Source organism: Danio rerio, chromosome 19, assembly GCF_049306965.1.
Source record: "Danio rerio strain Tuebingen ecotype United States chromosome 19, GRCz12tu, whole genome shotgun sequence".
NCBI classification, from domain to species: domain Eukaryota; kingdom Metazoa; phylum Chordata; class Actinopteri; order Cypriniformes; family Danionidae; genus Danio; species Danio rerio.
The window spans coordinates 5,492,501-5,508,392 of NC_133194.1; the positions used below are offsets into that span (position 1 = coordinate 5,492,501).

At 32.4% G+C, this 15,892-nt stretch overlaps 1 protein-coding gene across 4 annotated transcripts in view; it reads right to left on the reverse strand.

The window, feature by feature from the left end:
• The window catches only part of khdrbs3 (KH domain containing, RNA binding, signal transduction associated 3), a 218,123-nt gene that overhangs the window by 101,141 nt on the left and 101,090 nt on the right, over positions 1 to 15,892 (reverse strand). For all 4 annotated transcript variants that reach the window (XR_012394869.1, XR_012394868.1, XR_012394867.1 and 1 more), the window contains exon 2: positions 334 to 452. Coding sequence is in view for 1 of the 4 variants with exons in the window: in XM_073931403.1 (XP_073787504.1) it covers positions 334 to 452 (119 nt within the window). In the remaining 3 variants the exon portion in view is untranslated. The remainder of the gene's footprint in view (positions 1 to 333; positions 453 to 15,892) is intronic.

Consider the following 15,892-nt stretch of genomic DNA (forward strand, 5'->3'; position numbering starts at 1 on the left):
TGCGCGCAGCTGTCAATCAATTCGGTGGGCGGGGGGATCGCACACCTATGTAATGGTGCGATTGATTTGAAAACAGCTCCAATTGGCCGACCCTTTTTTTGTAGTTAAATTGAAAAAAAAGGACTGGGTGTGTTCATATCACCCCAGTATGACGGTCTATACACTATACCAACACACAGATCTGTCCAAACAGTTTGAAAAGTAGATTTTTTACCATAGGTGCCCTTTAAAAGAGCTTACAGTTCCAAATATTTCAACATTAGTTCAAGTAATTAGTTAGTTTTAACCTCACCCACCATACTACACACTAAAGAAAATAGTTGTCGTACTCACTTTGGGAAACTGTTTTACGGGGATCAAAACCTTTTGTCCCAGTTTCATGTTCTTGTTGATGACCACATCGATGAACTTCTCGTCCTCTTTGTCTTCGTCTTTCTGAACCTTTTCGATCTCTGAAAAAGAGAGAGAGAGAGAGACGGAGGGAGTTAGTCAAATCATTATCCAGGTAGAATAAAGGTTTATCGGAGTGAATCTCAGGTTCAGATAAGCCCAGATAACAATCCTGCCATTTGCCCGATGTCATTTGTACCGAGCACTGGACTGTGAAATAGCTTCCATTGGCCACGCTGTAATTCAATTGGATGTGCTCATAATCATATCTGATAGACATTTGTGTGCGATTGGAGGATATTTCTGTCGGTGTGGCAGGCGTTGTGTGATTAGACATTAAAGTGTGTAAATGAGCTCTTCTCTCGCGCACAGAAGTCTTTGTTGTGGTGAGACACAGTGGGGTGCTGGACATTAGTCACATTAATGAGTTGTGTCTGCGGTGTGTGCGCGTGTCTGTGTGTGGGTAGTAGCATCTCTGTGGGTACTCTTCATTCGGTGCATTATTGGGTTCATTCTCAATGGGTTCATTGAGGCACTTAGCAGAAAATAGTATAAAAATGCCAGTAGAAAATATGTGCAGGTCCATCGCTCAACCAAATGCAAGTTTTAATATATGCAAATGCAGCCAGACCAATGTTGAAAGGGATTTGTGTGTCATATTTTTCTAGGTGTCATAATGTAGAAAGTATGCTGATTTATGTGTTATGTAGAAATGACTATTTAAAAACAAACATAAGACTGGATGAAATAATGCACAAGTTTTAGCTGACCTTGATTATCGGTAAGAGGGCATAATTCTGATGAAATGTGAATTGTTTTTCTGAAAAGACAACAAATGATGTGATTATGGCAGTTTTGAGCAAAGCAATTGTGATTTTCAATTTAGCCATTGTGTTACATGATGAAAATGTGACAACAAGTTTTCCTTGACTCAAACTGTACTGGAAAAAAGCTTGACTGGACAAAAATAGAAGAAGCAGGGCAAGAACGCAGTAGCTGCCGTAACTAAAAAGCAAACCTGTACAAACCCCTCCCACAAAGCTATAAAGATTGACGATTGGCTAATATGGCGGGAAGACATCACTCTCATGAGGAAACGTAAATATTTTACATACTGTCAGAAAAGTGGCTAATTTGTTCTAATACAAATAAATAAATAAAAATCGCAAATTGCCATAAGATTGTGTCAAACTTAAGTATTTAATTTACGAGAAAACGTAATTATTTTAAGTATAATTATTGTACATATTGGCTAATTTGTAAAATTAATTAACTTAATTTGAGTAATTTCGTATTTAATTCGATTTTTGAAATTTACGAATTGCTATGAGATAACACATCTATTTATCTATCTATTTATCTATCTATCTATCTATCTATCTATCTATCTATCTATCTATCTATCTATCTATCTATCTATCTATCATAACACATCCAATTTACGCATTTAATTTACTTAAAAATGTAATTATTTTACATATTGTCAATAAAGTGGCTAATTTGTACAAATTCACATGACTTAAATTGTGTGATTTCTAAAAGGAGGCTTGTCTCCAAACTCCAGTCCTAACTGTACTCCTCATTGGGGATGAGCAGATCATACTAAAATGTACAAATTAGATCATGAAAATCAATACGAATTAGTTACAAAATAAAAAAGTTGCCATGAGACTGTGTCAAATTTACGAGTTTAATTCACAGGAAAACATTTTTATTTGACATTTTGTTAGAAAAGTGGCTGATGGTAATGTCTAAAAGGGGACGTGTCTCCAAACTTCACCCCTAACTCACAATAAGCGACGAGCACATCATACTCATTCATTCATTCATTCATTGTTTTGTCGGCTTAGTCCCTTTATTAATCCGGGGTCGCCACAGCGGAATGAACCGCCGCACATCATACTAAATTGCACATATGAGATCGTACAAATTAATAAAAAATTCGCCAGTAAATGTAAAATTTACGAATTGCCATGAGATTACATCTAATTTACGCATTTAAATTACGAGAGAGTGGCTAATTCTTATCAATTCATATGACTTAAATTGTGTGATTTCTAAAAGGAGGCCTGTCTCCAAACTTATAACCCTACCCCCTCATTGGGGGATGAGCAAATTGTACTAAACTATACAAATGAGATTGTACAATTTAAAAATAGTTAAGAATTGCCATGAGGTTATGTCTAATTAACACATTTAAATCACTCGAAAATGTATTTATTTTACATAATAAATGTGGCAAAGTGGAAAATTTGTCCAAATTCATACGACTTAATGTAATTTCTAAAGGGAGGTGTGTCTCCAAACTCTACCCCTAACCCTACTACTAATTGGTGAATGGAAAAAATCATACAAAAATGTACAAATGAGATCATACAAATTAATGAAAAATTAGAAACTAAATTAAACAGTTATGAATTGCCAAGACATTGCATCTATTTTAGAGTTAAATTTATAGAAAACGTAATTATTTTACATATCATCAGAAAAATGGATAATACGTACAAATTCATGCAACTTAATTTGAGTGATTTCTAAAAGGAGGCATGTCTCCAGACACTACCCTTAACCCTTATTGGGGAATGACCAAATCATAGTAAAATGTGCGAACAAGATTGCAAAAATTAATACGAATTAGTCACTAAATCAAAAAGTTACAAATTTAAATGATATTGCGTGTAGTTTACAATTTTAGTTTATGAAAAAACTTATTATTTTTACTTGTTATACTTATTATTTTAAAGATGGTCAGAAAAGTTGCTAACTTGTACAAATTCATACGTTTTAATTCATGCAATTTCTAGAAGGAGGAGAGTCTCCAAACTCCACCCCTATGCCTAATTGGGGGATGAGAAAAATCATACTAAAATGTACAAATGAGATCATACAAATCAATACAAATTAGTTAAAAATATCAAAAAGTTACGAATTGCCATGAGATTGTGTCAAATTAAAATCTTTAACTTACTAGAAAATGTTACTATTTTACATATCGTCAAAAAAGTGGCTAATTCATACAAATTCATATGACTTTGTGTGATTTCTAAAAGGGGCGTGTCTCCAAACTCCACCCCTAACCCAACCCACATTGGGGGACGAGAAAATCATACTAAAACGCACAAATGAGATTGTACAAATTATACAAATTTGCCACTAATTCAAAAAGTTACAAATTGCCATGACATTGTGCCTAACTTACACATTTAATTAACAAGAAATCGTAACTATTTTACATAGTTGAAGAAGTGGCTAATTCGTACAAATTAATACGACTTATTTTGTGTTTTCTAAAAGAGGGCATGTCTCCAATCTCCACCCCTAACCCTACCCCTTATTGGTGAATGAGCAAATCGTACTAAAATGTACAAATGTGACAACACAAATTACTATAAATTCACCAATAACTCTAGAAGTTACGAATCGCCATGAGAATGTGTTTAATTTACGCTATTAATAGTAATGCGAGTGAACCATCTTTGTGTATCTATAGTCTTTGGTATCATTTTTTTACACAATAAAAGGAGATCTGTAAGTGTTTCATGTTTTTATATTCTCGGAGGACGGGGTCAACCAGTCACTCACATGACACAAACATCCAATCATTGCACAAAAGGCAAAATCTAGCTCCGCCCTATATTGTTTCTCTCTATATGATCAAGAAATGCAAAGAAAGGACAATCCATGTCACCTTAAATGGTTTCAATCAATCCACCTACAGAGAAAGTAAATGGGATTTCCACCACAACACCACAGCATCTGTTAAGGAACCTGCTTCCATCAGTTCCCAACTTTTCCGACAAACATTCCCAAAACTTGCCCTGGCCATTAACTCTTAGTGATATTTAGTGCACTTCAAAAGAGTTTAAATATGGATAACACTTTTAATGTTCTTTTCTACAATCTGTCATCTTTTGATGCTCATTGCGCTTTAATATTCAACAGTCTGTTCCATAATTTGTGCTTTGGTGAGGGCGGTTTATGCAAAATTAAGACATCCTCCAGTCTAATAAGAAAAGCACTTCTTACTCAAAGAGTTGCTTCTGTATGTGGTCTAACTGCATCTCCGTGAATCTGAGACCCATGAGTGGCCATTAATTAATAAAAAAAAAAATAAGACACCTCGATTATTTAAAACAGAAAAGATCTGACCTGTTAAATGAGATAAGACCTAATAAAATCACCCAAAACTGTTGTCATTCTGTAGGAATGCATTACTTTTAACATACACAAATCATATTAATATATTTATTAAGCGATACTCATTTAATACTTATGTCTTAGTGTTGCATGGGTATATAATCGCCCTCAAAATGTGATATTAAACACAAACAAACACGGTAACACTTTATAATAACTACACACTAAATCATTTATTAAGCATTAGCAAATAGTGAATTCATTATCTTTTAAGCATTAACTCAACATTAATAAGTGTTAGTAAGCAGTTTATAACTGCAGCTACAAATGCTCTATTCTTGACTTACAAACATCTTTATAATGTGTTTAATAATTGTACTTTCATACTTTGTTAATGGTTTATTTTTCATTATTAAATTATCACATTATTTGCAAACCATTTGTATTTAGGAGTAGTTGAGGGTTTTAAGGATCATTCAGATTGAGTTAGTAAATGATTAATAAACTATTAAAATCAACATTTATATGTCTTATTAATCAGGCATATACTAATGGTAACTATGTATGTTAATAAATGGCCGATTGGCCAGCCGCCCGGTCGACCGTTCAGTCGTTCAGCCAGTCAGTCAAACGGACAGTCGCTCCACAGTGGCCTTCGGTGGCTTTTCATGTGAGAACAGCGCGGGCGCGAATGGTGTTCGAGACGCAAAAAGGCGCGCACAGCGGCCTCTCGCGGATTTGCAAAAACAAAATCTGCTCAAATACGTACCTCCCGGGACGTATTTCGCGGTCTGCAGAAACGTCCACGGGGCTACGTTTCCAAAATGAGCCCGGGTTGATGTTCTCATTTCCACCTAATGCAGATTAGCAGATTTTCAGTTGTATGAAAGGCATGTAGGACTACACAGTAGCTCATGTTAAAAAACAATGAAGTTGAAACTAACGCTGCTTTGGAAAACTTCAATGAACAGGTGTAAAACAAAGCCAGGTTACAATAGCGCTAAAAACAGCAGACACATTAAAAGAAACAAATCTCTTTCAGACATCGAAAGCTCCACTTCTCAAGATAAAAGAGGTGTCAAACATCCAAACTAATACTGGTCACACTTGACAGAACAGCTGACAAATGCTGAGCATTACGCTCTCAAGTACAAACCATTTCTCCACCCTTCTCTTTCCAGTGCGCGTTCTTTGCCATTTATTTCCTGTTTGTGTAGAAAACCAAACAAACAGAGAGAAATATGAACTTTTGGAAGGGTAAAGTGCAGAGAATTTGGGGTCAACCTTCAGCACGCGGCCTGTGTGGTGTACAACAGCTCAAAAAAAGTCTTGAAATGGACACCAAACACAGAGAGATTTAGGATTTAACCAGATAAAGCAGAAAGGGTTGTTCTTTAAGAGGTCTAAGGTGCTTCACCCTTCTCAAATCTATCTATCTATCATCTATCTATCTATCTATCTATCTATCTATCTATCTATCTATCTATCTATCTATCTATCTATCTATCTATCTATCTATCTATCTATCTATCTATCTATCTATCTATCTATCTATCATCCATCCATCATCTATCTATCTATCTATCTATCTATCTATCTATCTATCTATCTATCTATCTATCTATCTATCTATCTATCTATCTATCTATCTATCTATCGATCATCTATCATCTATCTATCTATCTATCTATCTATCTATCTATCTATCTATCTATCTATCTATCTATTTATCTATCTATCTATCTATCTATCTATCTATCATCCATCCATCATCTATCTATCTATCTATCTATCTATCTATCTATCTATCTATCTATCTATCTATCTATCTATCTATTTATCTATCTATCGATCATCTATCTATCTATCTATCTATCTATCTATCTATCTATCTATCTATCTATCTATCTATCTATCTATCTATCTATCTATCTATCTATCTATCTATCTATCTATCTATTTATCTATCTATCGATCATCTATCTATCTATCTATCCATCTATCTATCTATCTATCAATCTATCAATCTATCAATCTATCTATCTATCTATCTATCTATCTATCTATCTATCTATCTATCTATCTATCTATCTATCGATCATCTATCTATCTATCTATCTATCTATCTATCTATCTATCTATCTATCTATCTATCTATCTATCTATCTATCTATCTATCTATCTATCTATCTATCTATCTATCTATCCTTCATTCATTCATTCATTCATTCATTCTTTTTTTTCAGCTTAGTCTCTATTTCAGAGGTCGCCAAAGCGGAATAAACCACCAACCATTCCACAATACTTTTGTCAGGTAATGCAAAAACCAACCCAAGCTCATTCTAAAAACGTGGGCCCACAGACGTTTCTGGAGACCACGATTTATGTGGCCGGAGGTACGTATGGCAGCATTTCGTTTTTTCAAGCAAACGATATGGGGCGGTGTGAAGCCACTCTTCTTCGCGCTCGCTGGCTGAGCTGACGGCTCACCTCCTCCACGTGGAGGGCTTTCCCGTCGCAACCAGTTTGTCCGGTTAGCTTGTCATGTTATGTCGGCGGAGTGGAGGCCCATAGGAGCAGGAGGAGCCGGCCGGTTCGAGCGAACGAGTTCGTAACTGGGTAAGAATGCGGTGAAGTAGTAATTCGTCGCTTTAGGTTTGGGAAGATGGAGGAGGAGGAGGGTGGCCGGGTCGGCCGATTGGCCAGCCACCCAGTCAATCATTCAGTCTTTTAGCGAGTCGGTCAATCGGACAGACAGTCGCTCGACAGCAGCCTCCGGCAGCTTTTTACGCGAGAACAGCATTCTTGCAGATTTTTTGTTTTCGCGAAAACAAAAACTGCATAAATACATACCTCCTGGGGTGTATTTCTCCAGAAACGTCCGCGAGGCTACCTTTCCAGAATAAGCCTGGGTTTGTAAAAACATACTTTTGTATGGTAAAAACATACAAAAAAATACTAAAAATGAATACTAAAAAACAAATCATTCTCAATAGATTTCTAAATAGCACCCCCCCCAAAAAAAAAATAAAAAAACAAAAAAAACACACTAAAAAACACTTTAAAAATGGCTAACTGTTTCTTTTAAATCAAAGGACAAAGCCTAATTTTGGGGGAAGTTATTGATTTCATTAATCTCCAGCTACACTGGCACACACTCACACACATACAGCACAGTTCTCGGTCAGAGTGGCGGCATAACAGAAGAGCATCTGAAAATGAAAAATAAGATGCGTGTTGCAAAACACTTTGGAGCATTTTTTTTTTTTTTTCAAGAGTGGGCCGGTGTGACAGATGGCAGATCAATATCCGCGGCTGCCCGCTGTCATCAGCCCGTCACCCGGACCACATCTCATTCCTGCAAAACCTCCCTCTGGACTCCAAGCCTGAGAAACACTGAAAAATGCCTATAGATTTCCATGACAGCCGACACATTTCTTTTTCTTTTTTTTTTTATTCGCCTCTGAGGAGAAGCATGTAGTGATGTTTTAAAGCTGAAGACCTCGGAGGCTGACAGACTCGTTCTGCATGCACAAATATATATACAATCCGTCTGCATTTCTAAGTAATTCAAAACAATCTTCAGGGCATTTCTTTAAGTCGTAATCTCTGGTGTTTCACTGCATTCCCACAGCATGAGAAAAGTAAATGTGCAATAGGGAGGGACTCAAATACTTCATGACAGTAGATGTCAATACACAAAAAAAAATGGCTATAAATATAGAACTTTTAAAATAATGTTTAAAAAATGTCAATGTTTTTAAAAGTCTCTCAGCCCATAATGTCAAAGATGAATGTTTAAGATCATTTTCAAAAATATTTTCAATAATTCTTTAAAATAGATTCCTTTACAAAATTTACTGTATAATAATCAAAAGAGAACTCTTTCATAGCATAACATAATAAAAGTCCAATTTAAAAAAAGTTTAACTTTATTTCTTTATTTATTTCTTATTTTTGCATGTTTTTTGTTGTTGTTGTTGTTGTTGTTGTTGTTGTTGTTGTTGTTGTTGTTTCAGATATTGCTTTTATTTAAATTTTAAAATCAGAAATTTTTCACACATTTACACAATGTTCCAGACTTGAGCCTTTGTTTACTGTTTTATAAAACTAGTTTGTCTTTTGGAGAAACCTTTTCCACTAAAACTTTTATTTGTGGGTTCAAATATGTTCAGAGGAAACGCTTTAAGCTTCGTTCAGCTTCTTAATTTTTTATTAGGACAAGCTAAAATGCCGGTATATAGTACCAGAAAGCAAACAATTGAAGGTAAGAGACACAACTTGTTGGCAGTTTTGTTAATTCTGTCAAATCAAGAATTCTTGTTGATTTTAAGGTTTTTTAAACTATGGATGATCTTCCTTCTTTCGACTTGATGTGGTGTTACGCCGGCCCTCTGTGTGAGCTTTATGAAAATGAGTTGGTTTTTGCTCCCATTTTGTTTTTTTTTCTCTCTTTTTTTTTTTTTTTTGGAGTTGATTGTTTGAATATATATATATATATATATATATATATATATATATATATATATATATATATATATATATATATATATTAATAAAGTGAAAGATGTTAACAGTTACAGGTTTCCAGCTTTCTTTAGAATATCTTCTTTAGTGTTAAACAGAATTAGGAACCTGCGAGTGAGTAAATATAATATATAGAGTATATATAGAGGATCTTTCTTTCTTTCTCTAAAGTAGAAAACATTTCAAGGAACTGATCTGAATTCAAGTGGTGACAAAAACATGAATATGAAAACACACACACACACATATACATATATATATATACATATACATACATATATATATATATATATATATATATATATATATACATATACATATACATACATATATATATATATACACACACACACACACACATATATATATATATATATATATATATATATATATATATATATATATATATATATATATATATATATATATATATATATATATATACATATATATATATATATATATATATATATATATATATATAGGCAATATCACATGAATAGCAGTGCGATATGGCTGTATTATACGGTTGATCGGCATTGGTGGGAGGCATGCATTGGCTCAAGGACGCAGGCCCACCGGTAACGATATACAGCCATATTGCACTGCTAACTCAAGTGATATTGCACTTACAGTATACAACAGTTCAATTGCATAACTGTGTATATAAAAAAGAAAATCAAACACAGAGAGTCTTAAACATCCTTTTGTATGAGGAACTACTGTCTTCTGCCATTCATTCACATCTGCAGCTGACGTCAGAACAGCAGAAGCCGTTACAAATTCTTTAACGTCACTTGAGAGCTAATGTTTGAATGATTCTCTTGCGTAATGTCTAAAGTGATGACAAAACCGCTGATTTTGCTCACATTTTAAGATTATAAGGCTGAACGGTATAAATTGCCATCAGTCTACAGAGATTTCCCAGTATTTTCCTGTTACAATTGGGAGATCACAATAATTAACCCAGAAAAAAGCCAAAGCAAAGCAAACAGATTACTATGGTATAAACACAGCAATACAACATACAAGAGAGTACGTGGTACAAGTGAATTGGGTAAGCTAAACTGTCAGTAGTGTATGTGTGTGAATAAGTGTGAATGGGTATTTCCCCGTGATAGGTTGCAGCTAGAAGGGCATCCGCTGCATATGCTGGATAAGTTGGCGGTTCATTTCGCTGTGGCGGCCCCAGATTAATAAAGGGACTAAGCCGAAAAGAAAATTAATTAATTATTTATTTGAATAAAATTATCTATCTATCTATCTATCTATCTATCTATCTATCTATCTATCTATCTATCTATCTATCTATCTATCTATCTATCTATCTATCTATCTATCTATCTATCTATCTATCTATCTATCTATCTATCTACAAAAAAAACACATTTCAAGTAAAAAAAAACTTCATAACAATAATTATTATTATTATTATTAATATTACTAATTTTATCTCAGTAGAACCCTGTTATGCGATGTGCTAGCTGCAGACCTTGGAGGCTGACAGGCTTGTTCTGCATGCATGAATATATCAAACCGTCTGCATTTCTGAGCAATTCAGCTCGATCTTCAGGGCTTTTCTTTATGTCATAATCTCCGGTGTCTCCCTCGCGCTGCCTTCCCTCAACACACCAACGCAAATGAAGGCGATGCGGAGGGGAAATATATTTCTTCATTATGAAACAATGGTGTCTACAGGCGGAACTGTAATGAAAAGCAGATAAGTCACGGCGGGAGGTCTCGCACGCTCATCTACTTTCAAAGAATTTACAGATTTCTGCAGCGGCTTTCTAATAAAATAAAAGCGAATGACTTCAAGTGAGCGCAATTCATCCTAAATAATAAGACAAGGCTGTGTTTTAGGGATGTTGAATAGTGGTGGATGGTGTGACCCAAATATTTCATCCTGGTATACGAGTGATTTGCATTGTGGGTCACTCTGCATTGAAATTTAGTACTAGAAATGGCTTTTACATTAAAAATACATGCACATATGAATGTAAAATAACCTCATTTTATTACATTTTTATATTACAATACAAACTCAAGCAATTGTTATTACAAGATAATTACACTAAAAGTCAAGTTTACAATAATAATAATAATAATAATTATATATATATATATATATATATATATATATATATATATATATATATATATATATATATATATATATATTCTTTCTAATACTTTTATATTGTTTATGGAAGTCAGTTTTTCTCACTAATGTGTGAAATTTTTATTTCATTTGATAAATATGTATATTTTTATTACAAATTTTGTTGAAACTAGAGTATTACAGTTTTTTACAAAATAATTTAAAAACAATAAAAAGTTATTGTTGTTTAAATGTTTTAACCTCATGTTTCAAATATTTTTTCGAGATTTTTCAAATACATAAAATCTGACATAATTATTAGTAAAGAAGATAAACAATTATTAATATAGATAAAAAAAATATAAGGAAAAATAATTCTTAACCCTTTGACTGCCCCTCTACCAAACGGTTGACCATGTTTTTACTGTTTTAAATAATGGTTTACACAAACAGCATTGCTGGTTTACAAAAATAAAATAAATAAATAATAAAAATCAAATAAACATCCTCTTGCATGACTACACTTGATTTTGGTTTTATTGTAAAAAAAAAAAAAAGAAAGAAAGAAAAGCATGTTAAATGAAAATCTGAAATATTTTACTGCATACTTAAAAAAAGGTGATTTATTATTAAAAAATGTTTTATTTTGAATATTGTTTTAAATAAATTGGTCTTACACTTCATATTTTTTTCATTGTATATGTATTAAGCCTGGTACTTTTACCAAAAACTGACACATTAACAATTTGGTAGAGGCTGACATTTTAGAAATTATGGTATGTGTTGAAAAAAAAATGCATTGAGTCAGTTAACTAGCGACATTAGGATCTAAGAAATGCAATCCAAATATTTTTTTCTTGGCAGGGTAGTTAAAGGGTTAAAGAGTGCAGTGAAAATGTTCAACTAAATTAAATGACTTAATTTTATTACTATTATTATTATTATTATTATTATTATTATTATTATTATTATTATTATCATTATCATTACTAAAATCTGTGTACACAGACCAGAAATCTTATTTTTGTGACATGATAGCATATAATATATTTGTGCCTACCAAATACATATGTACAGCAGTTCCACACAATATATGACATATAATTATGCGCTTAGCATTTACATAATTAACTGGCAAACCATTTTCTATGTGTGATTAAAATGTTCCATATATATTTATTTATTTGTTTATTTGTTTATTTATTTATTTATTTTTTATATGTATGTAAAGTTGATTTATTGCAATATACTTCTGTGCAAACGTTTTAGGACACCATTACCTTTGCTGTTTTAAAAGATGGTTCCATACAGTACCATTACCATGTACTGTATAATTATTTATCACGATTTTTAGCCAAATTAAGGTTAGTGACCGAATTTAGGTTAGAGATGGTGAGGTTTTTATGACACGTGTAAGACTGAATGATTTTGGTAAAACATGCTGAAGTCTATGTGCTTTCTGAATAATGGTAAAAATGAATGCTAAAAACACAGGCAGATTTTACTCATATATGTCATTCCTTTAGAAATGCACTCATTGGTAATAGTTTGATTTTTTTTATGATGATAATGATCCCAACACTGAAAACACTGAAAACACTGAAAGCCATGAAATGGCCTCACCAGTGTCCATACCTGAATATTATAAAGCCGGTATGAGATACATCTGAAAGATAAAGAAATGTACGACAGCTAATCTAAAGAGAAACTCTGTGAAGTGATGAAAAATGCTTGATATTTAAAGACAAGCTCCACAAAAGGAGCTGAAGTTGTTTTTGGAGTCAACGGAGGTGATATTAAAGGTGCAGTGTGTAGGACTGACAACTAGTGGTTGAACTAGGTATTGCAATCTAAATACAAAACATTGGAGTTTTTTTTTTTTTTTTTAATTTTCACCTGTCCCCTTCTAAATGGAGGTAACCAGATTAATGACACACACAGAAGCAAGTGTGCCTGACAATGGAGCTAATTTTTACATTTAATTTATTAAAAGTAATTCATTTATTATTTTAAATTAAATTATGTGATATTTATACTATTTGCGAATTAGGTCACGTTTTCCATCATGCCCGGCTCGCATATATTGAGTCATGACAAATAAAATATGCTGTGTTTGCCACCAAGGTAACCTAGGGAGCTGAAATATAATTAGGTAAACTGGCAGAGGGCGGAGTTACAGAGACCAAAACAAAAATAAACATTTCAACACGGAATACACATATTCAAAGGACAATGACTGACCTTAGCATTGCTTTTCAGATAAACAAGTATGTTCACTTAGTGTGTTTCTAAAATATCTGCAAACATATTATGGGATTTCATGCTTTAGAAGGAGTCAAACACATACATGCAGCACCTTTAAGCACTGACTTTGAATTAAAGAAGTACATTTGTAGTTGAACACTTCTGTAGTTTACTCTTGCTATATTTCAGATGTGCTAGAAGAGACTCTGCTGACCTGAGATCGGTGCCTGGTGAAAGTGCCTCAGGAAAAGGCTGATTTTCATACAGATCTTTAGCGTTCTGTGTAGCACATCCAGATTCGTGGCACGTGTGCACCACTGGGATGTCATTAAGTGGGGTCAGGCTGCCCTTTTATGCTAACCACTTAATGGGTTTGTACAGTAGTGTACTCTACATGATAAATGAACTCTACTGGAGAGAGCGCTGAAGCATATTTAGGGAAATCCTGGAGCCACGAACGCACTTCTATAACAGCTGTTCTGTGTTTACTCTTTTTTTTTAAGATGCTAATGCTAAACAAATCAGAATGCTTTGTCTTTCAAACACACACCCACAATGTTATATATATATATATATATATATATATATATATATATATATATATATATATATATATATATATATATATGTATGTATATATATATATATATGTATGTGTATATATATATGTATGTGTGTGTGTGTGTGTATGTATATATATATATATATATATATATATATATATATATATATATATATATATATATATATATATATATATATATATATATATATACATTTAAGTTTTAAAAGGTCTCTGCAGGCCAAGACTAAATTTATTTGAATTAAAATAAAGCCAAAACAGCAATAAAGTGAGTCATTTTTCTATCTTCCGGTTCACAAGATTCCTCAGAAATCATTCTAATGTGCAATTTAATGACCCAAAAACATTTCTTATAAAGCTAAAACAGTTGTTTAGGATCTTTTGATGAATTTACAGTTCCAAACAACAGCATAAATATAAAAATAAAAAGATTGTCTAACATTCTGAATGATTTTACTGTCACTTCTGATTATTTTATTCCATCTTCGCTGATTAAAATCTTACTTTATTTAATATATTTTTAACAAAACAAAAGCTGACCCCAAATAAAAACTTTAAATTGTTGTAATAAATATAAATGTTGATAAATGCTGACCGTTTGAACTTCATAATAATCAAAAAATGAATAAACAAACGAACGTATATATGAGCAGACAAACATACGTACGAATGAACAAACATTTGAATGAACATATGAATGAAGGTACGAACAAATTTATGAATGAACATATATATATATATATATATATATATATATATATATATATATATATATATATATATATATATATATATATATATATATATATATATATATAAACAATAGTACAAATGAAAAAACGTACAAATGAACATGTAAACGAACGTATGAATTATCATGCATACGAACAAAAAAATACAAATAAACAAACTTACGAATTAACATGTGAATAAACCTACAAACAAACATATGAATGTACATACGAACAAACAAACATACAAATGAACATACATACATACAAACAAACAAACTAAAGTACAAACAAACAAACATACAATTGAACGAACAAAGGTACAAACAAATGAACATACATACGAACAAACAAACGTACAAAAGAACATACATACAAGCGAACGAACAAAAGTACAAACAAATGAACATACATACAAACGTACAAAAGAACATACATACATACAAACACACTAAAGTACAAACAAACAAACATACAAACGAACAAACGTACAAATGAACACATGCAAACAAACAAAAGTACAAACAAACATGCAAATGAACATGCGAATGAAGGTACAAACAAACATATGAACGAACATATATACAAACAACCAAAGTCTGATTAAACAAACGTAAAAATGAACATGCAAACAAACGAACATGCAAAAGTACGAATAGGCAAAAGTATGACCAAACAAACATACGAATGTGAACATGTGAACGAACGTACGAACATACATATGAAGAACAAAAGTACAAACAAACAAACATACGAATGAATGGACATACATATGAACATACATACGAAAGAACAAACATACGAATGAACATATGACCAAACATACAAACAAATGTATGAATGGACATGCATATGAACGAACAAAAGTATGAACAAATAAAAATACAAACAAACATATGAATTAACACACAAATGAATGAACAAACATGTGAATGAACATATGAATAAACAATCGAACAAACAAACAAACAAACAAACGAATGAACAAACGAAAACACAGTGTTTCCTTCAATTGTCCTAAAAACAACTGATAATAATATAATTCAGTAATTGTAAACAATATTAAACAGCCATTAATATGTTAATAACATGTAATCAAATACTAGTAATACAATCTATTACTGTGTTACACTGTAAAAAAACGACTTTTCATAGTAAATCAACAAATATAAATCAACA